The following is a 22,186-nucleotide window of genomic DNA, read 5'->3' on the forward strand; positions in this document are numbered from 1 at the left end:
AAGAGAATAAAACTTGTCAGTGCAGCACAAGAATGCGGTGGGCCTCAATGACTGGGTTTGCTTTGGGCTCCCAGATGACTAAATACGCCCCTGTTTGGACGATAACATCCATCACTGTGCAACTACAAACTTGGCAAATATATAGAACAAGACCCAAACGTTTATAGTCTTTTCGTCGCCACTCATCACACTGCTCTGGTATGGTTTCGGTTTACTTGAAGTTTGCACAAAATGCGTGCGCACCTTCTGCATTTTCTGATGGACTTTTTTTTTTTTATCCGCCGGCATCACTCCACAACAAATATTATAAAAGATTTAAAACAAATTCTTTGTTGAAGTAGCATGAAGGGCTGTCAATCATTCATTCATTTTCTACCGGTTATCCTCACAAGGGTTGCAGGGGTGCTGGAGCCTATCCCAGCTGTCTTCAGGTGAGAGGCAGAATACACCCTGGACTGGTCGCCAGCCAATCACAGGGCACATATAGACAAACAACCATTCACACTCACATTCATACCTATGGACAATTTGGAGTCGCCAATTAACCTAGCATGTTTTTGGAATGTGGGAGGAAACCGGAGTACCCGGAGAAAACCCACGCATGCACAGGGAGAACATACAAACTCTACACAGAGATGGCCGATGGTCGAATTGAATTCCGGTCTCCTAGCTGTGAGGCCTGCCCACTAACTACTCGGTCTGACTAGGGCTGTCAATCGATTAAAATATTAGATTGAGGTTAATCGCATTTCAGTCCAAAGTTAACTCAGAATTAATCATATTTAATCGCAGATAGAAATATGTTTTTATCTATCATGAGAAGGGGAAATCTCTTTGTGGAAAAACACAGGACAGTAGATCCAAATAACTTTGGTCTTGCTGCAAGAGCCATCTACCAGGGCTTTGAAGATAACTTTACCTATCAAAAGACTCTTTTCTTTCTCCATTTCTGCTCATAATTTGTTCCAATTTGTGGCTACAGAATTACCGTGCTTCAATTGTGGGCCAATGGTCAAACAGGATGATTGATTAATCATAATTAATCTTAATCTTGCCTCAAAAAATGACCGCTGATAAAGGAAACGGTAGTGTTAACTTTGACAGCCCTAATTTTCACACATCCAGGTTACATCTTGCATCTTTCGTTGTTAGTCGTTTGATTGTCTTCGTTTGGCAAATACGTTCAGTTTTGTGCAGACAGGGTCTAACGCACATGTTAGCATATGGGTTATCTTTTGATTATCTTTTGACGAAAATGGTCATGAGCAATGAGTTTAGCGTTAAAATAGGAGTGCGAATTGAGACTGAATTCGGGCTTAACCTATGGTTTATCCTCGGGCTGTGACGACGATGACGTTGTCGTGTCGTCACTTCGAATTAAAAAATGGCGGCCGAATCAAGTAGGCTCGAGTAGCAGCGAGTCGGGGGAGAAGAAAAGATCTCGCAATAGTTGGTCAAAAGTATGCACCAGCACATTAAGAGGAGGCACCCGGGAGCTGCTTGTGTTAAGGAGAAGACACCGTAAGTTTTGAACTTTTTTTTCTTTCATTGTTTGCAATGATTAACCCCGTCATTCATCCAAACCGCACCACGTAACTTGTGCTCCAGCCTCGTACACACAGAGCTTGTGCCCACACAAAAAGACACACACACACACACACTAGCATATTGTTGACACACTTTTTTTTAACTGACACAGACACACACTCCTCAATTACACGCTAAAGTTAGGGTTTTTTTTATATTTCTTCGTCTGTCTTTTTTAAAAGTATAACATTCATTGTTTTTCATCTTTTAGCTTACTGTATGACTATTGTTATCAGTAGTACAATAATCCATTCATTCATTCATTTCCAACCGCTGATCCTCACAAGGGTCGCAGGGGTGCTAGAGCCTATCCCAGCTGTCTTTGGGCGAGAGGCGGGGTACACCCTGGACTGGTCGCCAGCCAATCACAGGGCACATATAGACAAACAACCATTCACTCTCACGTTCATACCTATGGACAATTTGGAGTCACCAATTAACCTAGCATGTTTTTGGAATGTGGGAGGACATGCAAACGCCACACAGAGATGCCCGAGGGGGAAATCGAACCCGAGTCTCCTCGCTGTGCGGCCTGTTCACCATTTGTTTTTTATTAATGGAGATAAATTAGCATTAAATGCTATATAGGTCAAATTATGGGGAGATAATTGCTAATCGATTCAAAATCGAATCAAATCTGATTTAAAAATGAATCATAGATTAATTGATGCATCAAAAAACTATTTTCTAGATTAATCAATTACAAAAATAATAATCTAACCCAGCCCTAGTTTACACATTCAAATATGCATTAAAATATGCTGTAATATGATTGTTTTTGTTTTTGAACAATGTGATTGTTGGTGGCGCCTAATTGTTCACCTTCATGAATATTTGTGTTCTATCAGAACCACAGGTACCAGTGATGCTCGCACACAGGGAGATTTGGAGTCAAGTGTTCCAAAACAAAGTCAGAAGCCAACTGTGAGTGCCCCCACCACCTCCTCCACTTCTTCCTCTTGTGTTTTTGCTAATGGTAGCATCACAGCAAACATGAAAGTGCTTCTTTTTGTGCTCAGATGTTCAAAATCGAGGGAATAACCTGGAAGAGGACACTGTGCCGCATCCTGGAGGAGCTTAACAATCGACAGTTTCAAAAACTCTTGATGGAACATCTAGAAAAAATCCCTCAAAGCCTGAAGGTGTCCGTGTCCTGCAGTCAGATGTCTCAGTTGATTGTGGAGCATTACGGCGAGGAGAAGTCCATCATCCACATCCACAAAGCCATGAATGACATTCCCAGGAGAGACGAGGCAGTCATGTCTCTGCTCCTCCCCTACGTCCACAAGGTCAAAGAGTTGCAGCGGGAGCGAACTGAGGGTGAGTTGTCAGTGTGGCTCCATCTGCTCAACCATTTTTACCCTATGCCAACCTAGCTCTAAACCCGACATGAAAGTAGTTCTAAATCCTACAGGAACCTAGCTTTACTACTAGACCCTCTAGGAACCTCGTTCTACATCTGACTACTGCTAATTCTACATCCTCCATTAATCTATTTCTAATAGTTCGAGGCCATCCAAGTACCTAGTCCTACAACCAATAGAAAGCCACTTCTACTAGTTCTTCACAATTCATGAACTTAGCTCTACACCCTACATGAGGTCAACCTAGGTCAGTGGTTCCCAAACCTTTTACAGTCCCGTACCCCGTGCACTCAGGATGGCTATGGTTTAAGTCTTCATATTATTATATTTCCTAGCAAATAGAAGGGGAAAGTTGAACAATCGTGATCAGCAGTATCTGTCTAAAGGTTTGTTTAACATTGATGTCTGTTATAAGTACAACATTTGTAACATGGTCTTATTGTTGTTGTGGCAACGGTCACATAGCTTCTGGGTGTGGGAAATCCAAGCATTAACGCACTCCAATAATGTCCAGACAGATGATCACGTTGGAATTAACCTTGTTTATTGTGTATAAGTGAACAAAAGAATTGAAAACTAACCAATGTCCAAGGTGGCAAATATGATGGCAGAATAGATCTATATAATAGAGGGGTGGAAGTGGTGCTATGTTGTGCGTGTGACCTCCTGTCACCCTAAATCCATGCACCAACACGTCCACCCCTTTATACCCAACACCTCTATACAGTACCGCCACCAGTGGTCAACCAATTCTAGCACTTTGATTACTCCAAAACAAAGCAGTGAATTAAACCCAAAGGCAGCATAAATGGCTCCTATAGTTGTATGACCAACAAGTGGTTGCTTTTGTAAGTATTGCATACTTTGGGCTGCATGTGTGTGATTTACAAGTGTCCCTGGAGTTATGTGATGCACCCGTATGCACCATTTTAGAAAAAGCTTGAGCAGCACTGATGGCGGTGTGCTCGTTGTGATCCTGCTTGTTGAGTATGAAGTGTCCATTATCTGACCTGACTGGAATCTTTCTGTGGTGTCCCAATTCTAAAAGACTACTACCCCCTTCTTAATAGTATCTAAAATACATAAAACCATCAATAAAGCCTAATTTGCGAATCTCCACTTACTACTGCACTGTGCAGGGATTAATTTATATTTAATTCATAATTGTCAAGATGAAAGATGAAGATGAGTAATCATTCAAACTTGCCACTCTGTCTGCTTCCTGCCGCGGTCTCCTCACACATTTTTATTCACGTACCCGGTATAGTAACTGGCATAACCCAATTTGGAAACCACTGACCTAGGCTAAGGAGTCCAGGTATCTTGTTCTAATAATCTTGACCCTACAGGAACCCACTTCTAGATCCCAGTACTACGATTGCTACACCCTAAATCAACCTAGTTGTAAACCCAAGTTTTGCGAGTCTACACACTATGTGAACCTAATTCTACTACTAGTTCTGGACCCTTGTCCAGAACCTACTTATACTAGTTCTACACCCTGCATGGACTTAGTTTTACACCCCTCGTTTTTCCCCTGATGCAACCGTTTTCATTTTCATCTCCAGCGAGGAAGCTGAAGAATGGCACAAGGACGCAGACGAAAACTTCAGCAGGTAGCTACTATTATTCCTTCTTCTACGGGTGGTCCTTGGGTTACGTACAAATTCTGTATTAAACTGATCAAAACTAGAACCTATACAAACCTACAGTACACTAGTTGTAGACCTAGGAAGCTAGTTTTAGACCCGAGAACATCTAATCTACACACGGTATGACCTTCCTTCTTCACCCTTTTCATAGACTCAGCACTTTTCACTTCCTCAAACCAACAAAACGCAGATAAAAACTTTTGATAGTAGGCCTTCCTACTACTGTAAGTGGTCCTCAGGTTAGGTACCGGTTCCGTACCTAAAGTGATCCTACAACATGTGCACAAGTTTTAAGCAAGTTCCATTATTGATGATTAGTTTTATTCTTTAACAACAGCAGTGCTCTTGGCCAATCCAAAAATCTTAATAAACCTCAAACCTCAAACTATTTAAGGAAGTGAAAATGCGGTTTTGGTTGAGAATTTTTTGTTGTTGAGAATATCTCTGTGTACACAATTATTAGGCAACTGTTCAATCATGAGGCAACTCAAAGAAAAACAAAAATATTCCTATGTCACTGTTTTTTATATGGGTGACCAATATAGCCACCCTTCTTTCCAATAACACGGAAAATCCTTGGACTCCATCAGTCTATCAGTTTTGTGCAGCAGCAACCAAAGCTTCCCAGAAACTATTCAGAGAGGTGTCCCTTTTTTCTTCACAGTAAAAGTAGCTTTTAAGGCCGACTCAATAGGGTTTAGGTGAGGTGAGCAAGGAGATGGTGTCATTATTTTCAAGACCTTTACTAGCTGGCCACGTTGTGGAGTACTTGGATACATGAGATGGAGCATTGTCCTGCATAAAAGTCATGTCTTCTGTAAAGATACACACTTTTGCCTATACCACTGTGTGAAAAACGTGGCAGTAGGTTAGGGAGTTGAGTTTGAGTCCATCTTCAACCTGAAAAGAGCCATCAGGCTGATCTTTTAATATTTCCAGCCCTTATCAGTACCCCACCTCCACCTCGCTGGCATCTGAGTTGGGGTGGAGCTCTCTGACCTTCCTGAGGCCACACCCTCCCCCACTACACACATGTACATCACCTAGTATGCTTACACTCAATAAGCATTCAAGTTTATTCAGCTTGGGGATGTCAAATATGCATACAAAAGGGAATATCCTCAAAATACTGATTTACCTAATGATTGTGCACATGGTGTAATTTAAATAGTTGTAGGCTCTACATGATCCTGGTTCTACAAGTCTAGGCCCCAGCAGATCCTAGCTCTAGCTCTCGACTCTGCATGAACCTACCATAGTTGTGCATGTTCCTGACCCTACAGGAACCTAGACCGTAAGAACGTGCAGTGACCTACTTCTCGACCCTCATACTACTAATTCTACATGATGTAGGTTCTATGAACCTACATCTCTCCCCTAACTCAACCCTTTTCACCTTCCAACTCAAACTAACCAATTAAAGAAAATAATTAACAATGACACAGGAAACTTCAGCAAGTGCTCTGATCCTACTACCCTACATGAACCTAGTTCCATTAGTAGTACACCCAGTTCTACTATTTCTAAACCCTACCACGACCTAGTTTTAGACCCTATTACTACTAGTTCTAGACTCCCCAAGAACCTGCTCTTACACCCTTCATGGCAGGTCTAGCTTGACAGTCGAGAAGAACTACTGCTGAATGTAGAACCGTGGAGAATGTTTTCAAAAGTTGATGTTTGTGTGTCCAAAGATGTGCCCCCTAGGCGGCATGCTGAGAAAATCAAAAGGCCCGCTACTGATGATAAAGATGGGTCAAAAGCTTTGCAGGTCTTGCAACCGGCCCCTGTGGAGCCGTGGGTGAGTATGGGTCCTTTGGGAGAGTTTCTTAAATGTGGGCTTGCCCAACGGAGTTTGCCTTCCAGAGAATGAGCATCCGGGACCTGAAGAGAGGCGACCAGCTAGCCGACAAGGTTCTCGCCTGCAAGGTGGTCAAAAAGACGGCACTGCGCACTTATCGGACCCAAGACAACACAAAAAAGTGGTTCTTCTACTTGGGTGTGACCGACGGGACGGACAGTATCAAAGTGATGGTCTACGGAGGAGACCAGCGCTACCAGGAGCTAGAGGAGGGCAACTACTTCTTCTTCCGAGATGTACTGATGGAGAAGGACATGATCAAGCTGACCAGTCGCAGCAGCGTGTCCCGGACCACTGCCTTCGCTGTTCCTGAGCGGCTGGAGATGGAAGCTTGCTTGCTGCTCTCCCCCCAGTGTACACCTGGCTCCATCGCGCAGGCCAAGATGGCAGCAGACAAATCCTTTGTGGGCGTCACAGGCACTGTGATAGCGGTGAGTGGTGAACACCCAGAGAGTGACCGTAAACAATGTCAGTGTTCCTTAGTTTCTTCTTGTGCTCAGATCGAGCCCCTCAAACACTCCAAGTTTCGCGGCCAGGAGAAAGAATTCCAAGAGTTGACCCTGATGGACCGAGCAGACTCCATTAGTGTCTGCTTGTGGGAGGACGCCGTCAGGCAGCTGGACGGGCTGTCGCTGATGGACAAGGTCCAGGTGACCAACGTCAAAAAGAATTGCTTTAGTGGGCGTGTGACACTCGGCTCCACTGTGAACACTCAAATCTTCAAGGTTGAACTCTGTTGCTCTTGACAAGGCTGACCTTGCAGTTCAGCTTCTAATCTGTCTCCTCCCCCTCAGGTTGAATCCACACCCCACCTTTCAGTCCTCTTGGTCGGAATCAGGATACACAACATGTCTAAGATGCGCCTTGACGCCAAGGTCGACGATCAGGTGCTGACTCTCATGGCCGACCCGGCTCTTGTAGCAGAGGCCTGTGGCGAGCAACTGGATGATCATTTTGAAGACAAGCTTCTGAGCAAACTTCCTCTGTCATCCATTGTAGAGCTAGCAGGAAATGATGTCAAAGCCATGACAACCAATACATAAATTTTAATCTGTAATTCTTGTGTACAAATTTGAGATGATGCAAAGATGATGATGCAAATTTTCTCCTTCTCTCTCAAGTTTATTTGCACACGAACACTTCAATGCACGACTTACTGACATCCACACTTTCTGTCATGTTTCTAAGTGGAACATTTCATTTCAAGGTTGGGGAATGATGTAATGTCAAACATTTACACAAAAAATAAATAATGCGACATTGTTCCCTGGCTGTTTTCAGCCAATCAGCTTGTCGTTCCGAGAGTGGGGGGTAGGCTTATTATGTGACCATGTATTCCTGACGTTTGTTGAGACGGACCTGGCACAGCGAGACGGCGCCTATGGCCACATAAACAGCAGCGGCGATGAAGCAGTTGATGCCCACTTGGCTGTACAGACTGTAGATGTTCTGAGGAGGGTTTTTACTAGGAGGAGACAACCAACATGTCAACGATGGTCACTGCAGCAGGGCTGGATGTCGTTTCCTGTTGGAAACAACTCACTCATTGCGAATGTCCTCTTCGGTAAATGGGACGTCCTCAATGAGCACAGCTGACTTGGCGCTGAAGAAAATTCCCAGCATAGCCTGTGACATGCACATGAGAACACAATAAGTGTAGCGTTCCAATGTTAGTCATAAATACTTTTACGTGTACACCACATTGTAGAAAAGCAGTCTTTTATTTTGACATACCACAAATACTTCCTGTTCTGTCATGTGAAGACAAATCACGTGATGTAGGCGACGAAAACCAAAGAAAATGGTTCCTCGTTACTGTCGTTCACTTACATACAGAGTATATATTTAGGAAGTAATGGCACCATTTAAATATATGATACAGCTCACACGGATCCGGATCCGTCTACACAAGTCAACATATGTAGAGGATTAAACAAACGGCTCTATTTCTTCGTAATGAAACGTTAATACAAATGTTATGGTGGTACTACTCTGTATTGACGACGATCACATTTTTCATCACAAAAACAAGACATTGCAACGTCGACGGCCACTAGCTTCACCAGGAAATAGTCGCATCCTAGCTTTCCGTCTCTTACCAGCATAATGACCCCCCAGATGCTTATCACAATGCCGCATGCGGCCATCTTTGGCCCGCAGAAGAGCAACGACGGCATTGTTTCCGTGATCTGCTGGCTTAATCACAAGGTGCTCCTTTTCTTGGATCCAGAAAGACAAAATGGTCTAAGACGGACGATAGCTGACCAGGAGGCGGTCAGCTGATTCCTGATTCTCTCGGCTTCGCTCGGTGAGATTCGACAACCAATGTCGTCGGCGACAACGCGACCAATGAAAACGTCAGACGAAAAACGCTCCGCCTCTTTCCATAGAAAACCAACCAATGGCGTTACGCCTGTAAACTGCCACCTCGCTTTGTTGTATTGACGCATTAACGTTTTCCTTGAGTATATTACTTCTTCGGTCATTTCAGTGCAAGTATGGTGTAATATCGGATATATATTAATCCAAGGCGCGGGTTGTTTTTGTTTTAGAAGTCGTACATGCTTCTAATGGAAACGCTAATTGCTTGCTAGCCCGCCTCAACCCAGCTAACTTCGGCGAGCAGCTAGCTCTGCTAGCTCTGTTACTGTTGGACTAACGAACAAGTTTGGGGGAAAATAACCTTTTTTAGACATGACGTCTGCCTCTGCTAAGGTAAGTTCTCACCTGGTTTTGATGAATGAATGGAAGATTGAAATTACGAGTCTGAAAATAAATTGACGTGTTTTTTGGTTGTTTTGTTTTAGTTTTGTGATTTTACCTGTGTTTTTACCTGTGTACTTTATGTGAAGTACTGGGCTACTCTATGGAAATGGCTGGATCTGCGTGTTACGTTCTTTATATTGTAGCATTAGTGTATTTATAATTTGTTAGAGTGTTTACAAATAAAAATAGGATAATTTTTATTATTAATATTTTAATACATTCTTTGACTGAGGAGAGCTCCGGGGGCAAAAAACATAAGGTATAAGTATAAGGTATTTTACAGTATTGATCAAACAAGTGTATTTAGTAAAAGGGAATAATAGTAATTGCATTGTGTTGTTGATATTGTTACGTTGTGTTTTATTGTGGTTATGGATGATCAACAAATTAAGGGTAAAATTACATATTCTAATATTTCAAGTCAAAGGTATTCTTATGAGTATCAGTTTTTGGCCCTGCATTTACTTTACTTGGATCAATTCAAATTCCAATTCTACCAATTTTAATTTTTATGTAATTTTTCTGCAGCCCTCTGTAAAAGTTTGGACACCCCAGGGCTACAATAAGCTTCTCGTAAATGCTCTAAATGAGTCATCTTAAGGCACTAACTAACATGCTGTCCTCCATTCATAAGACGCTTTAGTTTCAAACCAAATGCTCCTCACTTCAGGTTGGCGAGATTTTCTCTGCGGCTGGAGCGGCTTTCAGCAAACTGGGAGAGCTGACCATGCAGCTGCACCCTGTGTCCGACAGCAGCCCCGCAGGGTGAGCTCCCATCACACTATCACTTTCTCTTAGCTCGAGGTGTGAGCTAAAACCCCAAAGTGGGGTACGCGTACCGCCAGTGAAATGTGACTGGTGGTACGTGAATAAAAATGAAAAACAATTAATGTCACTTAGAGTTACGAGTGTGCATGAACACCTCACGGCGTGAGAATGGAGCAGAAAGGAGACGGTGCATGATTTTGTTCATTGCAACAAATAATTACGTTTGATGATTATTTTGTGTTTACTTGTTTAATATTGGAGATTTCATTTATATTGGTCTTCCAACCTGTCACTACAAGTAGGGATTCCCCCGGGAATGAGGCTTTATCATTGGTTGTATGTATTTTTGTTCTTCGGATCCTGCTTTATTGTTTTTGTTAAACGTTTTTGTTACGAAATTAATGTGCAGACAAAAAAGTGAAGCTCAAATTTAAACCCATTCAAACGCAAGGTTGCCAACATCAGACTGGAATAAGATATGTAGGATGATTATTTTTATCAAAATGTGACCTTGCAAAATATACATTTTGAGCGGGAATGACTATAAAGTTAATTCATTCATTTTCTACCGCTTATCCTCACATGGGGATGCTCGAGCCTATTCCAGCTGTCTTCAGGCGAGAGGCGGGGTACACCCTGGACTGGTCGCCAGCCAATCACAGGACACATATAGACAAACAATATTTAGGAATGTGTGAGGAAACTGGAGAAAACCCACGCATGCACGGGGAAAACATGCAAACTCCACACAGAAATGGCGAGGGTGGACTCAAAATTGGGTTTCCTAGCTGTGTGGCCTGCGCGCTAACCACTTGTTCGCCGTGCAGCGTATAAAGTTAATTAAACAATCTATTGTCCTTCTCCTCAGGGCCAAATGGACGGAAACTGAGATTGAGATGCTGCGCTTGGCCGTACGGCGTTTTGGAGATGACCTCAACAACATCAGCAGCGTGATCAAGGAGCGCACAGTGTACGTGGTCCATCAGTTAGGGCATGTCGGCAGAGCAAGAGTTGAATGTGCATTGTGCCTTGTGCAGCGCTCAGATCAAGAGCACGGTCAAGAGGAAGTTGTATGAGGACAGCAGAGTGCCCATTTCCTCTGAATCGCCAAAGAAGACGCCAAAGAAGACAGCTGTCTCCACGACGCCCACCCCTGCTCCCACTGCGCCTGCCATGATCCCTGTTCCCACTTCGCAGGTCGTCGTGGCGACAGGAATGCAAAGTGGCGTCTCCTTGGCCCCACCCATAAAGAAGCAAAAGACCGCAGGTGTGTGACAGTTGTGTGACAGGTGGGCGGGGCTTTCATCTTGTCTTCAAGTTGACACGACTTTCTGTCTCCAGACGTCACACTTAGTGCGCTCAATGACTCAGACGTGAACAGCGACTTGGTGGACATCGAAGGACTCGGCGACGGCGCCTCCACCAAGAAGCTCAACTTTGACCAAGGTGACCTTCAGTATGCTGCACCCACTAGGGGGCGTGGTTTGGCCTATGTTTCTGATGGTCAAGTGTGAACACAGTCCATGACCAAGTAGGAGGACCAGCAAGCTTTCTCAATTCTTGTGGTCCAGTTCTGGATTCATTTCTGTTTGTTATACTGGGTGGTAAATACCTATTTTTAAATTGTTTTCAAATACTTATAATTTATTCATATGTTATAATTAGGGTTGTCAAAAAAACCCTAATTTATTTCATTAATTACCTAACATTTTTAATCATTCAGAAAACTCACTGGAGTTGGTGTCAAAACGACCACTTCATTTCACTTGTACTTTATAGTTGTTTATTTATCCATTACAGTAGTATGACAAAATTAATTTAAAGGGGACCTGTTATGCTCGACCCTTTGTATTGAGTTGCGGACTCCTATAGAGCAGCTATACACAATAACCCGCACAGAAAATTTTATTTATTCCACCCACGGCCCGCCTCCGGGCCTGCCCACTCCACTGTGATTGGTCACATGCACAAAGTGCTTCCTAACTATGAACCATATAAGGAATTCCACCCATCTGTGACATCCCAAAGGGGCAGTTTTACCACGCCTTTTGAGCCATCCCAAACTTCTTTTAGGGTTCACTTCCAAATATGCAAACGTCATTATCTGAAAAATTGCCATTGATTAACACGTGAATACAACATTCTAACTACATTTAGCGGTCAGGAATGTGGAAAAAACATCATAGGTCCCCTGTAAGTGAGTACATTCATTTGGTTAGTGTTTTCTACAAACTTTTTTTTTTGGTCTGATGAGCACTAAAAGTACACACCACGTATATTTGTAAAAATGTTGTTCCAGACCAACAAATTTAAACATTTGTGTCGTCTCCTCAGAGAGCCTCAGCCTGGACTCCAGCCTCATCATGAACTCCAGTGACCTCCCGCTGCTGTCCCGCTGACCTTCCCCATAAGAGTCAGACCCTGCTGTGATCTATTTCACGTACCAGATGAAGCACAATGACGTATTTATAAAAAAAAAACGTCATTGCATGCATTTGCCCTGACAAGTACTTGTTCAACATGTCAATGTAGCACAAATCAGCTTTTCCCATGCCTCGTTAACATCTGTCGCATCTCACTAGATACCGTTTGACCTCTAACGTGCACCCTCCTGAAGACATGATGTTGATATCGGGTTACTATAATTCTCTCTAAAACCACCAGACAAAATGAGTTGTAATAAGTGCTGCTGTTTGGTGACAGTTTTATTGATCTTTTATCAACATTGCATACAAGTACATATTGTTCTTTATTTCCTTCTTGTGAAAACAGTCTTTACTGTTACAAGTGAAATGTCTTTAATACTTCAAGCCCTGACCATGACGACCATCACACCGCCTAACGTGGTCAGCTCTTGTCATGGAAACATCAAACATGACATAGAAGCTGGCGAGCTGACAGGAAGCAGAAATCCAAAATGGAAGAAAGAGGAAGTCCACCGATAAGCTAATGATGCTGAGGTCTTCTTTGGCTTCAAAGAAAAGCGGTACGAGTGCAAATCCTTTACTTCAAGTTGAGAAATAATGATAACTCCATCACCTCGTTTACCATTAGGGTCTCACAAGCACACCAACATAACAGTGCGTCCTTTCACCATGTGTGGACGTTCTTGGCTTTGAGGCCACGTTGGACGATCACGTTGATGCTGTCAACACTTGTAATGGGGGGGGTGTCGTCCACTCTCCAGATGCCCATAAAGCATCCAGTTGTGAAGTGCAAAACAGTTTGAACAATTTGTACTTTGTAGCCGACTAACACGGCTGAATGTGTGCACACTGCTGGAAGGTCAAAGGTTTAAAAAAATGGAATTCAGTTTGTACTTGTGAAACAAAGATGGTCGCCGCTCATTGGCATGTTGCTCCTTGCTGGCTAAAGTAGTGAATGTCACTCTAAGGCACTTCCATGGCTGCGGGTTCCGCCCACTTTGGGACATGGTCACGGTGCAAGAGGATGCTCCATAAGCAGGCAGAGGAGGGGTGGGGGGTGTTAATGCGCTGAGTGCTGGTGGGGGGCAAACGGAGATGACTGAGGACTGGGGGCACCTCTGGGGGCAGAGTCTGCAGGTGAGGCGCTGTGGGGTAGGGTGAGACTTTTGTTAACGAAGTTTTGGACTTTTCAGTTTATGGAGAAGCGTACTAATTGGTCGTCACCTGACCGCGTAGCTGCTGTGGTGGGTGGAGTCTAAAACGCCAGTAACAAACAGCTTCTTGGGAGGACCATCTGACTCCACCCCCCCTGAAAGACACAATGACCTCATTTGACAAAAGAAAAATGTTTTAGAAAATATTCCAACAATTAAAAGATGTTACCTTTCCTCTTGAGAGGCGTTAAGGCGGGCCATCTGACGTTGGCTCCACCCACAGGTCTGCTGGACAATCATGGAGTGAGTGACAGACCACAGCAATGTCAATTTAAGCTCTCTGGTTCTCTCATGTACCTGAACCTCCGACTGGGACTCGGGGACGAGTTTGGCGTGATGGCACTGTCCTGCGAACGAACCCACTGAAAACGACAAAGATGATCCAAACATAATACTGTTAACTATAACTACAGTATAACTACGTCCATTTTTTATCATGCTAACATGGCACACACTCACCTCGCGGGCGTCCTCGTGCCACTGGCTGCTGGAAGGAACCGAGAGTACACCGGAAGCACTAGGAGACGCACACAGGAAGTGTTTACATTTTCATGTTTGTGAGCCTGATAATGCTTCTACAGCCAAGTGTGCTCCCACCCAAATATAGGCTTCAAGTGAGTGGCACAAGTGTGGCGTGAAAATGCGTTCTTACCCGAGCCCCTGCAGGTTCCCTCGAAGTGCCGCATCCATATTGTCCTCCTAGCAACACACATGTGAGCAGTGGAAACAAACAGGTCTCTCTCACACACACGACACTGACCTGTGACGGACAGCTGCAGTTGACGGACACTCGCCTGTATCGGACTGTTACGGGTTGACTGGTCACGGCCATCCGCTTACTGATGGACACACAAGAGTCACATAACTTAGCTTGCTGGTAAGAACATCGTGCTTTTTCGTTGGAAATAGGACTTTTTGCATTTAACAACAAATTCGTTTTTGTTTAACAAATAAGACTAACCCGACACTCGTTATCATGGGGGCGCTGTTGGACCTGCGTAAGGCCCCACCAGCTGCGCCTGCGCAATGGTCCACTTCCATCCGTTCCATGGTCCCGGCAGAGGAGGTGCTTCGAACCCGCCCGTAAGTCCTGCTGGGCGGTGACGGGAGCTACTCGAGCCCGCTAGAAGCCTGACCCGCAGGCCTCGGTTGCTGCTCACCTCGACCCGCCAAAGCAGCGTCCGAATGGCGAAACTGCCGCCTTCCTACCGCACTGCCCTCCAAAGCAGCCCCGGTTCCGATCCGACTGGGGTTCCGTGCGTCAATCAATCCACTACGTCGCCAATGTAAAACTGCGTAAAATCCAGTAAGAACGCGAGTCCAGTATCCAAAAAGCCGAGCAAAGGTTCTGTAACGGCATGGGGTCCAAAGTCACAAGCGAGTCTCGACTGCGTCGCAGAACTTCTTCATCCGATCCGTACAGACTTTTGGGTTTTAGCCGTGCAGCTAACTTTTGGTGTCCCTTTGACGTGAAGCCGCCACGCAGCTGCCCCAGGCGCCTGACCTGGGCCTGTGGTACTGTACCCGGGCACAGGCGGTCAGACGGCCGCCTCGGCAAGGTGAACGCACTTCCAGAACATGTTCGGTTCCGGTAAAGTGAAGTTCAGAAGATTTTGTAAGCAACACAATCTTTCAGCAAATACCAGCAATAAGCAGCTATGGAAACAGCGCCCCCTGTGTGCTCGCTTGGAGAATTGTGGCAAAAGCAGAGGAAAGTTGAGGGAGTCCCTAAAACGAATTAGGAAGGACAGCGAATGACGAATGAAAGTGGGTCAATATAATGACTGCTCCCAACAGGAGGGAGAAGGACAGACGGTGTCATTCCTGCATGCCACCCACAAGGATGGCGAATGACACACTTCTGATACGGAATGAAACACGTTTAAACAGAACAAAGCACTCATCCAGTATCATTCCTTGATCTAAATGACAACTATGGTGATCGGCACATTTTTAATACGCAATAATACAAATTTACAGAGATACAATTCCTCATTCCTGAATCACAGTGAAACACAAGATCGTTATCCTGCTTCCCACCTACAAATATGGGGAATGACACACTTGTAATCTGGAATGACACATCTACAAAAAACAAAGCCTGCGTTCAGTGTCATTCCTTAATCTAATTGAAAAGTATGGGGAATGACAGATTTTTGATATAGAATGACACACATTTACAAAGAACAAAGGCCGCAAACCGTGTCATTCCTTGACCAAAAAGTATGGCGACTGAAAGGCTTTAATGTACACTTATACATATATACATAGAAGTCAGTTACCATTCCTTCTCATTCCTCAATCCATGAAAGACGGCGAATGACAGGCCTTTAATGTACTGTAACATAGTTTCACTTAGAAGACAGGTAAAAAGATTGCGAATCACAGACTTTTGATATGGAATCATACACATTTACACACAGTAAAGATGGCATACAGTGTCACTCCTTAATCTTATTGTCAAATCTGGAGTTAATTCGCATTGAATACACAAAGATACATATTAATTAAGAACAATGAACGTATCCAGTGAAATTACATAACCTTTCCCACCAATCTGGGGATTGACAGACTTTTCCTGTACAATGATATATTTACGTGGAATGAAGTTTTGAAGATGGCGAATGACACACTTTTAATATAGAATGCCAAAGTTTTTAAAGCGTTTTCAGTGTTATTCTCTGCTCTAAGCGACAACTATGGTGATTAACAGACCTTTAATGTACGGTGACATATTTTTACTTATCGGACAGCTCTGAAGATTGCGAATGACAGACTTTTATTATGTAACAGCACACATTAAAGGCCTGTCATTCGCCGTCTTTCACGGATTGAGGAATGAGAAGGAATGGTATAAATTAGGTCGAGAAATGACACGGTTTGCGGCCTTTGTTCTTTGTAAATGTGTGTCATTCTATATGAAAAATCTGTCATTCCCCATAGTTTTCAATTAGATTAAGGAATGACACTGAACGCCGGCTTTGTTTTTTGTAGATGTGTCATTCCCCATATTTGTAGGTGGGAAGCAGGATAACGATCTTGTGTTTCACTGTGATTCAGGAATGAGGAATTGTATCTCTGTAAATTTGTATTACTGCGTATTAAAAATGTGCCGATCACCATAGTTGTCATTTAGATCAAGGAATGATACTGGATGAGTGCTTTGTTCCGTTTAAACGTGTTTCATTCCGTATCAGAAGTGTGTCATTCGCCATCCTTGTGGGTGGCATGCAGGAATGACACCGTCTGTCCTTCTCCCTCCTGTTGGGAGCAGTCATTATATTGACCCACTTTCACTCGTCATTCGCTGTCCTTCCTCATTCGTTTTAGGGACTCCCGAAAGTTGACCCCCCCCCCCCCCCCCCCCGCACCTCCGTGTATTTCACAACTAAACACTACAAAATAAGACAAATACTGCAATATGCAATCCAAGGTATTTTAAGTGTATTTTAATCATTTTGCCTCAACAGAATAGTTATTTAAAAATTGTGACCAATAGTCAGAGTCAACTCTTACTATAAACAAGACAGGTTAGTCTTCAATAAATTCACATAAGATAATGCAATCAAATATGATTGGCAATGATAAAAATTTGGAAAGCTGCATTTTTATGTGGCACAGGCATCAGTATAAGAACATGGTAAAGTGCAAAGTTTGAAACTGTGGATTAATACAATCAGCACTGCTTCTCTATTCACTTATTAACACTGCAAGTAACTAATTCTTCGCTTAATCAGTGCTTTACAGTCATTGCATATTTATAATCTAAGGCTTTTAGGTTATCACTTGTGCACCGATATCGTTTACAGATATGATATAACATATTTATGCCAACATATTGGACATCCCTAATCCCTCTACTTTACTTTCTACGCCTTCACTCGTAGTAGGAGAGGACGCGGAATGAGTGCAGATCCAAAAGTGTCATTTAAATGAACAACTATGTGGCTAAAAACGTCAGAGCTGTCATGACCCCTTAAATGACGGAGTCGCCACCATCACGGCCGTTGTAGGATGATGTACCTGCATCGTCCACCAACTGCCACTGGGTGTCACTCACAAGTCTGTATTTGAGCTGGCGGTAGTTTTGGGGGTGAACCTGCCGCTGTTGCCACACCTCCTCGTACAGGCTTCGTACTACCGGAGGCAGTGGCGGGAAGCCGGCTTCGTCTGCTATTGTGTTGAGGTACTCCCACTGATCCTGATCCATCACCAGCAGGTGGCGCAACGGCACTCCAACATCTACTTTCCCCTGCTGCCATTGCCGGACCTCGTCCTCCATCTGGGCCCGAGATGGCAAAGAGACAGACCCGTCCAGCACGGAGAGAGCAAACTGGACCTGCAAGGACGAGAGCACAATGATGGGGAAGGTTCTCCTCTAGACCCGGACCCGCCCACTGCTCACCTGACAGTGGAAGTAGGGGAAGGGGCAGATGGTCTTGCAGATTCCAATAAAGAAGAGTGAGGGAAAGGCGGGCGGCATCATGAAGCGATACAGCGGTGCCACCAAGTGGTCCTGAATGTCTAAAGCCAGTTGCTGAGCATCCAGGAAGGGAAAGCTGAACTTGTATCCGGTACAGAAGAGCAGGACATCGGCTTCCTTCAGCGAGCCATCCTAGTACACCCGCAGAGTTGCTTGCTAAAGGTCGGAGCCCAAAAGAACGCAGACACATTGGGACTTCAGTCACCTGGAAGCGAATTCTGCCATCGTCTTCGACCGACGCCACCAGACTGGACTGTCGGATCTCAGCGGGAAGAGGAAAGGTGAGAGGAGGACGGCCGTGACTCAAGGTCACCTGTGTGGGGAATTTTGTCTTTACCAGCTATTGTTACCATGGTGACGCAACATCTTACACAAACGTTACCTGAGCGCCGACATTGGCCAACTCCAAGGAAATGTCCAATCCGGATGCTCGCGCTCCCAGAACGACCACAGATAGACCGGAGAAGGCATCTGCACTCCTGTAGGCGTGGCTGTGAAGGACCTGGCCTACAGGGAGTTCCTCAACATCAACAGCATTCTAAACATTCAGCGAGCTTGTCCTGTCTTTGGTGTTACCTTTGAACTTTTCCAAGCCGGCCACATCTGGGATGTACGGATCGGAATAATGCCTGGTACAAAAAAAAGCACAGCGTGAACGATGCAGGGTGTTGGACCAGTGTCGTCTTCGCTGCACGAGTGTCTCACCCTGAGCACACAAACACAGAGTCGAACATCTCCGTTCTACGACAGCCCAAGCCATCAGATGACATCACCTCCCAGGTTGTCCGCTCCTCCTCACCACCTGTTGCCATGACGACACCCTTCACGTCTTCCACCACTGTGCTGAACTGACACACGTGCGAATGTTGACATGTGATTGACAAGACGGGACACGAATGACTCACTCTGATGTGAGGGCTGATCTTGTAGTTGTCACAGTAGGTCTCCAGGTAGCGGCGTACTTCCTGGTGGGGCAGGAAACTCCTTGGCAGCTCCTCAAACGGGAAGTCTGGGAACATCATCACCTCCTTGGGAAGGTTGGTTCTGTGCAGTAGAAATCCCTTTGGTTCTGACCAAGAGTACCAAACTCATGTTGTCAAATTGTCCTCATGTGCTCAAACCAACCTCAGGTGTCGGTACATGCTGCTGAGAATGGGTCGTCCATCGTCGTACGTGCCTACTCGCTCTTCATAGCACCAGGTCCCGCCCACGTTAGTGGACAGCTCGTAAAGGACCGGGGGGGCGAAGCGGTCCGGTCTGGACAGTATATGTCTGGCTGCGCAAAGTCCCGCGGCCCCAGCACCGACCACCGCCACGCGCTGTAACGCCGTCGCCATGGTGGTGTCTGATGCTGTAACCCCCGCTGAAGGCCCTGTAGCTCTGGGTGGTACAGGTCTCCTGAGCTCTGTGTTGTAATTATTGGTGGGGATTTATTTCCATGTATTTCCTGGTGTGAGATACTGTGCACTGGTCACCGTATTCCAATGACAATGAGTTACCAGTTATTAGCAACTACTCTCCTCGGGTCAGAGAGCTGAAGAACTACAGTGGTAATGTGTGAGGGGGCGCTAATGAGCGACCACGCCATTCATTGTTAAAACAAGTATATCATAGCCTAATGATCAGACGTGAAAACAACATAAAACGTATAGTTGGACGTGTCGTTAAGTTATCAAGCACCAAAGTTGTGAATAAGATACTTTTGTCCCAGAAGTCAAATTATCTTAAAATATGCCAGCAATTCAAACAGGAACTTTGACCATATGTAGCTAGTCATTAACTGCGTGTTACTCACAAACCTAGCAGCGTCACTAAATGTTATCTCAAACAAAACTCCGAGTCGTCTTACCGCCGCTTTGGGTAGGAAAAAAAGATGGTGAACTATGCCTGAGGAAACTCTGGTGGAGGCCAGCAGCGGTCCTGACGTACTACCTGGATATAGCGGTGAAAGACTAGGAAGACGAGTTCAGTGAATGTGTCGCCTGAAGCAACACGAGCTTCCGTGAAGTCACTACTTCCGGGCACTTAACGCGAGCGGGACGATGCAAAATAATTGAAATCGGCGATACCACAGCGGTATTGGGTCGATTCTAACGTGAGCATCGTGTCAGGCTTAACAAGATAAGTCATAACCGATCTTGAAAAATAGCCAAGTAAAAAGCATCGGTATCTGTAATACCCGCCCCTGTCTTTTTGTGGTGTCGCCCACCTCTACTGCAAGTCTACTTCCAGTCCTTCAAAATAAAACATTTTTTTCAGAAGACGCTTTTAATTGTGAATATTGAGCAACATAGCACTGTCATAACGTTACATTTGCGTGGCAAGAATGAACAAAAAGCAAGGTTGGTTGCCTTCCTAAACTACAAAAACAACAAAGTGAACATGTTCGACTTTAGCTTCCTTAGCGTAGCCTAGGCTCGACAGCAGCAGTGCGCAGAAACATGGCTGTCATCACTTGGCGGCGGCGTTGCCGTGAGTCGGCTGTGGCTGCTGTGGCTGCTGCTGCTCGGCGAGCGCCTGTTGCAGACGCGTACGCTTCCTGGAGTAATGCTGCCAGTGCAGCAGCTGCTGCTCGTCGATGAACTTGGCACACTGAGCGTTGACCAGCTCCTTGCGAAAGTGCTCGTACTGCAGCAACTCTAGCATGTGCAGGCAGTGGGGGTACCTGTACGGACCAGAAGGGGGCGTGTCAGCTAACAGCGCTACGTCAGTCATTCATATGATGGCGTATCCTCTTCAGCGAGGTCTTACTTGAGAAATTTAGCATAATCGGGCTCCTTCCAATAGAGCAAATACTTTAGGTAGTTGATGAAGGTTCTCTCCCTGAGGAAGCCTCTCTGAGCCAGGACTGCAACATATACACACACAGTGTGAAATGGCCTGGACTCCTCTTTTAAGGAGTGCTCTAAACCTGGATTATGCTTCTGCGTCACTGCGCCATCATCATCCTTTTGCAATTCTCTGCCAAAACGCTAGGGGCGGTATTTCCCAGAGAAGTCACACTCGACTATTTTGCCTGTTAGTCTCATTATTTGCGAGTGAACAATGTCAGTTAAAGAGGAATGGGGAGTGTTATTGGAATTTGAAGGCCTTTGTGAAGGTGTGGCATCCCCTCTGAACAAGTCCTATACACAGAAAATAATTTAAAAATCGCAAAAATACCAATCGCAGACTTGACGGTTTGGAAGCTGAGGAGCGAGCCGCTATAGCCTCGACACAGAAGCATAAACCAGTCTTTAGTCTTATTGCTCACTCACAGTTGAGATAGTTTGGATTGGCCAAACATTGGATAAACTCCAGTTCAGACTGGAAGCGGTTCCTCGCTTGTTCCTCTGCGCACATACATACACATAAACACACACAAGGAAACAGTCTTTGGGTCATGTACGAGAATGGCGAGAGAAATTATATATAATGATAAAATGTAAAAAAAAAAAACACACACATTATTTACAAACTAAGCGCTGTCGCGAATTTAAAAAAATGGGAAAAATCCAAATAAATTACAACAGGGGCAGAAACCTTTAGTGTGTAAACGTCCACCATTAACTAGCTTTAGCCTGCTAGCATAATAGAAATGTTGACCAACCTGTCTCCATGGCGCCTAACGTTAGAAAATAAAGAGTAAGCAACTGCTGCTAAAATGGATGAAAAACAGTCAAAAATACGCATTGGAACCTAAATCCGAAGCAAGACGCTAAGTTTTGTTATCGTTTCACGATCAACCACAGCACAACAGAGCCATATTTGCCGGAAATGAAATCCCCGACAGTTTACTTCATTTACGGCAGCTGTGATTCATTAAGTGCCCGCTAGAGGACGACATTTGGCAACAAAGCACCTAAAAACATTCTATATATGACGTTTTATTTGCTTTTATATCCAGGGGCGTATTTAGTCATTTGAGGGCCCATGGCAAACCTCGTCCTCTACATCCCTTTTTGTTTTTTGTTAACTGGACAATGTCCTTAAAATCCTCCCGGGGGGGGGGGGGGGGGTTATTATTATCCACTAAGTGAATAATCTTAATGCTTTTACTGTAATTGACAATAAAATGTATTAACA

At 44.6% G+C, this 22,186-nt stretch overlaps 6 protein-coding genes and 1 long non-coding RNA gene across 12 annotated transcripts; 3 read left to right on the plus strand and 4 right to left on the minus strand.

Annotated features, from left to right (window-relative positions):
• The first annotated feature begins 1,320 nt into the window (after positions 1–1,320).
• Positions 1,321–7,842, plus strand: LOC131138445 (uncharacterized). 2 transcript variants are annotated; one of them, XM_058087360.1, is made up of 8 exons: positions 1,321–1,521; positions 2,436–2,511; positions 2,607–2,907; positions 4,520–4,567; positions 6,298–6,404; positions 6,470–6,895; positions 6,965–7,114; positions 7,259–7,842. In XM_058087360.1, exons 1-8 carry the CDS (start codon positions 1,463–1,465, stop codon positions 7,505–7,507), a joined length of 1,416 nt encoding a protein of 471 aa, XP_057943343.1. In that variant the 5' UTR covers positions 1,321–1,462; the 3' UTR covers positions 7,508–7,842. The 2 variants fall into 2 exon arrangements, with proteins under 2 accessions (XP_057943343.1, XP_057943342.1); XM_058087359.1 differs by having other exon boundaries at positions 1,323–1,521; positions 6,965–7,189; positions 7,259–7,833.
• rnasekb (ribonuclease, RNase K b) lies at positions 7,566–8,797 on the minus strand. Its single transcript, XM_058087371.1, has 3 exons — positions 8,564–8,797; positions 8,008–8,090; positions 7,566–7,929 (listed from the first exon to the last, which is right to left on the minus strand). Exons 1-3 carry the CDS (start codon positions 8,639–8,641, stop codon positions 7,785–7,787), a joined length of 306 nt encoding a protein of 101 aa, XP_057943354.1. The 5' UTR covers positions 8,642–8,797; the 3' UTR covers positions 7,566–7,784.
• A 37-nt stretch (positions 8,798–8,834) lies between these two features.
• c11h17orf49 (chromosome 11 C17orf49 homolog) lies at positions 8,835–12,750 on the plus strand. The gene is made up of 6 exons (XM_058087369.1): positions 8,835–9,179; positions 9,901–9,995; positions 10,867–10,968; positions 11,036–11,265; positions 11,340–11,444; positions 12,333–12,750. Exons 1-6 carry the CDS (start codon positions 9,159–9,161, stop codon positions 12,395–12,397), a joined length of 618 nt encoding a protein of 205 aa, XP_057943352.1. The 5' UTR covers positions 8,835–9,158; the 3' UTR covers positions 12,398–12,750.
• LOC131138447 (PABIR family member 2) lies at positions 12,688–15,476 on the minus strand. 4 transcript variants are annotated; one of them, XM_058087365.1, is made up of 8 exons: positions 14,600–15,476; positions 14,399–14,477; positions 14,291–14,337; positions 14,098–14,155; positions 13,936–14,000; positions 13,808–13,866; positions 13,654–13,733; positions 12,688–13,569 (listed from the first exon to the last, which is right to left on the minus strand). In XM_058087365.1, the coding sequence occupies exons 1-8, from the start codon at positions 14,686–14,688 to the stop codon at positions 13,285–13,287; spliced, it is 762 nt and encodes a 253-aa protein (XP_057943348.1). In that variant the 5' UTR covers positions 14,689–15,476; the 3' UTR covers positions 12,688–13,284. The 4 variants fall into 4 exon arrangements, with proteins under 4 accessions (XP_057943348.1, XP_057943349.1, XP_057943350.1 ...); XM_058087366.1 differs by having other exon boundaries at positions 13,808–13,863; positions 14,600–15,473; XM_058087367.1 differs by having other exon boundaries at positions 13,341–13,569; positions 13,649–13,733; positions 14,600–15,474.
• Positions 13,521–20,492, plus strand: LOC131138451 (uncharacterized). Its single transcript, XR_009132087.1, has 3 exons — positions 13,521–14,515; positions 17,858–19,158; positions 19,252–20,492. It is a non-coding gene; the product is annotated as an uncharacterized LOC131138451 (long non-coding RNA).
• On the minus strand, positions 17,034–20,270 carry LOC131138446 (uncharacterized). 2 transcript variants are annotated; one of them, XM_058087363.1, is made up of 8 exons: positions 19,971–20,270; positions 19,247–19,526; positions 18,827–19,165; positions 18,698–18,750; positions 18,504–18,628; positions 18,327–18,434; positions 18,044–18,253; positions 17,034–17,977 (listed from the first exon to the last, which is right to left on the minus strand). In XM_058087363.1, the coding sequence occupies exons 2-8, from the start codon at positions 19,456–19,458 to the stop codon at positions 17,615–17,617; spliced, it is 1,410 nt and encodes a 469-aa protein (XP_057943346.1). In that variant the 5' UTR covers positions 19,459–19,526; positions 19,971–20,270; the 3' UTR covers positions 17,034–17,614. The 2 variants fall into 2 exon arrangements, with proteins under 2 accessions (XP_057943346.1, XP_057943347.1); XM_058087364.1 differs by having other exon boundaries at positions 17,037–17,977; positions 18,827–18,969; positions 19,027–19,165; positions 19,247–20,264.
• On the minus strand, positions 20,406–21,919 carry med31 (mediator complex subunit 31). The gene is made up of 4 exons (XM_058087370.1): positions 21,711–21,919; positions 21,379–21,453; positions 20,873–20,969; positions 20,406–20,786 (listed from the first exon to the last, which is right to left on the minus strand). The coding sequence occupies exons 1-4, from the start codon at positions 21,718–21,720 to the stop codon at positions 20,573–20,575; spliced, it is 396 nt and encodes a 131-aa protein (XP_057943353.1). The 5' UTR covers positions 21,721–21,919; the 3' UTR covers positions 20,406–20,572.
• Between the last annotated feature and the right edge of the window lie 267 nt (positions 21,920–22,186).

The sequence above is a fragment of the Doryrhamphus excisus genome, chromosome 11 (genome assembly GCF_030265055.1).
Source record: "Doryrhamphus excisus isolate RoL2022-K1 chromosome 11, RoL_Dexc_1.0, whole genome shotgun sequence".
NCBI classification, from domain to species: Eukaryota; Metazoa; Chordata; class Actinopteri; order Syngnathiformes; family Syngnathidae; genus Doryrhamphus; species Doryrhamphus excisus.

Bases quoted from the DNA above. Each gene is read 5' to 3' on its own strand.
- LOC131138445 (XM_058087359.1), top strand. From the start codon at position 1,463: ATGCACCAGCACATTAAGAGGAGGCACCCGGGAGCTGCTTGTGTTAAG. The intron at 2,512-2,606 runs GTGAGTGCCCCC...TTTTGTGCTCAG, and splicing joins AACAAAGTCAGAAGCCAACT to ATGTTCAAAATCGAGGGAAT. The intron at 6,896-6,964 runs GTGAGTGGTGAA...TCTTGTGCTCAG, and splicing joins TCACAGGCACTGTGATAGCG to ATCGAGCCCCTCAAACACTC.
- rnasekb (XM_058087371.1), bottom strand. From the start codon at position 8,641: ATGCCGTCGTTGCTCTTCTGCGGGCCAAAGATGGCCGCATGCGGCATT. The intron at 8,091-8,563 runs GTAAGAGACGGA...TGCATGTCACAG, and splicing joins TCTGGGGGGTCATTATGCTG to GCTATGCTGGGAATTTTCTT. The intron at 7,930-8,007 runs GTGAGTTGTTTC...GTCTCCTCCTAG, and splicing joins GAAGAGGACATTCGCAATGA to TAAAAACCCTCCTCAGAACA.
- c11h17orf49 (XM_058087369.1), top strand. From the start codon at position 9,159: ATGACGTCTGCCTCTGCTAAG. The intron at 9,180-9,900 runs GTAAGTTCTCAC...TCCTCACTTCAG, and splicing joins TGACGTCTGCCTCTGCTAAG to GTTGGCGAGATTTTCTCTGC. The intron at 11,445-12,332 runs GTGACCTTCAGT...TCGTCTCCTCAG, and splicing joins GAAGCTCAACTTTGACCAAG to AGAGCCTCAGCCTGGACTCC.
- LOC131138447 (XM_058087365.1), bottom strand. From the start codon at position 14,688: ATGGAACGGATGGAAGTGGACCATTGCGCAGGCGCAGCTGGTGGGGCC. The intron at 14,338-14,398 runs GTCAGTGTCGTG...GTGTGTTGCTAG, and splicing joins ACTGCAGCTGTCCGTCACAG to GAGGACAATATGGATGCGGC. The intron at 13,734-13,807 runs GTAACATCTTTT...TGTGTCTTTCAG, and splicing joins AACGCCTCTCAAGAGGAAAG to GGGGGGTGGAGTCAGATGGT.
- LOC131138446 (XM_058087363.1), bottom strand. From the start codon at position 19,458: ATGGCGACGGCGTTACAGCGCGTGGCGGTGGTCGGTGCTGGGGCCGCG. The intron at 18,254-18,326 runs GTGACTGAAGTC...CGGGTGTACTAG, and splicing joins ATGGCAGAATTCGCTTCCAG to GATGGCTCGCTGAAGGAAGC. The intron at 17,978-18,043 runs GTGAGCAGTGGG...TCGTCCTTGCAG, and splicing joins TCCCCTACTTCCACTGTCAG to GTCCAGTTTGCTCTCTCCGT.
- med31 (XM_058087370.1), bottom strand. The intron at 20,970-21,378 runs GTGAGTGAGCAA...TATATGTTGCAG, and splicing joins CAATCCAAACTATCTCAACT to TCCTGGCTCAGAGAGGCTTC. The intron at 20,787-20,872 runs GTAAGACCTCGC...TGGTCCGTACAG, and splicing joins GATTATGCTAAATTTCTCAA to GTACCCCCACTGCCTGCACA.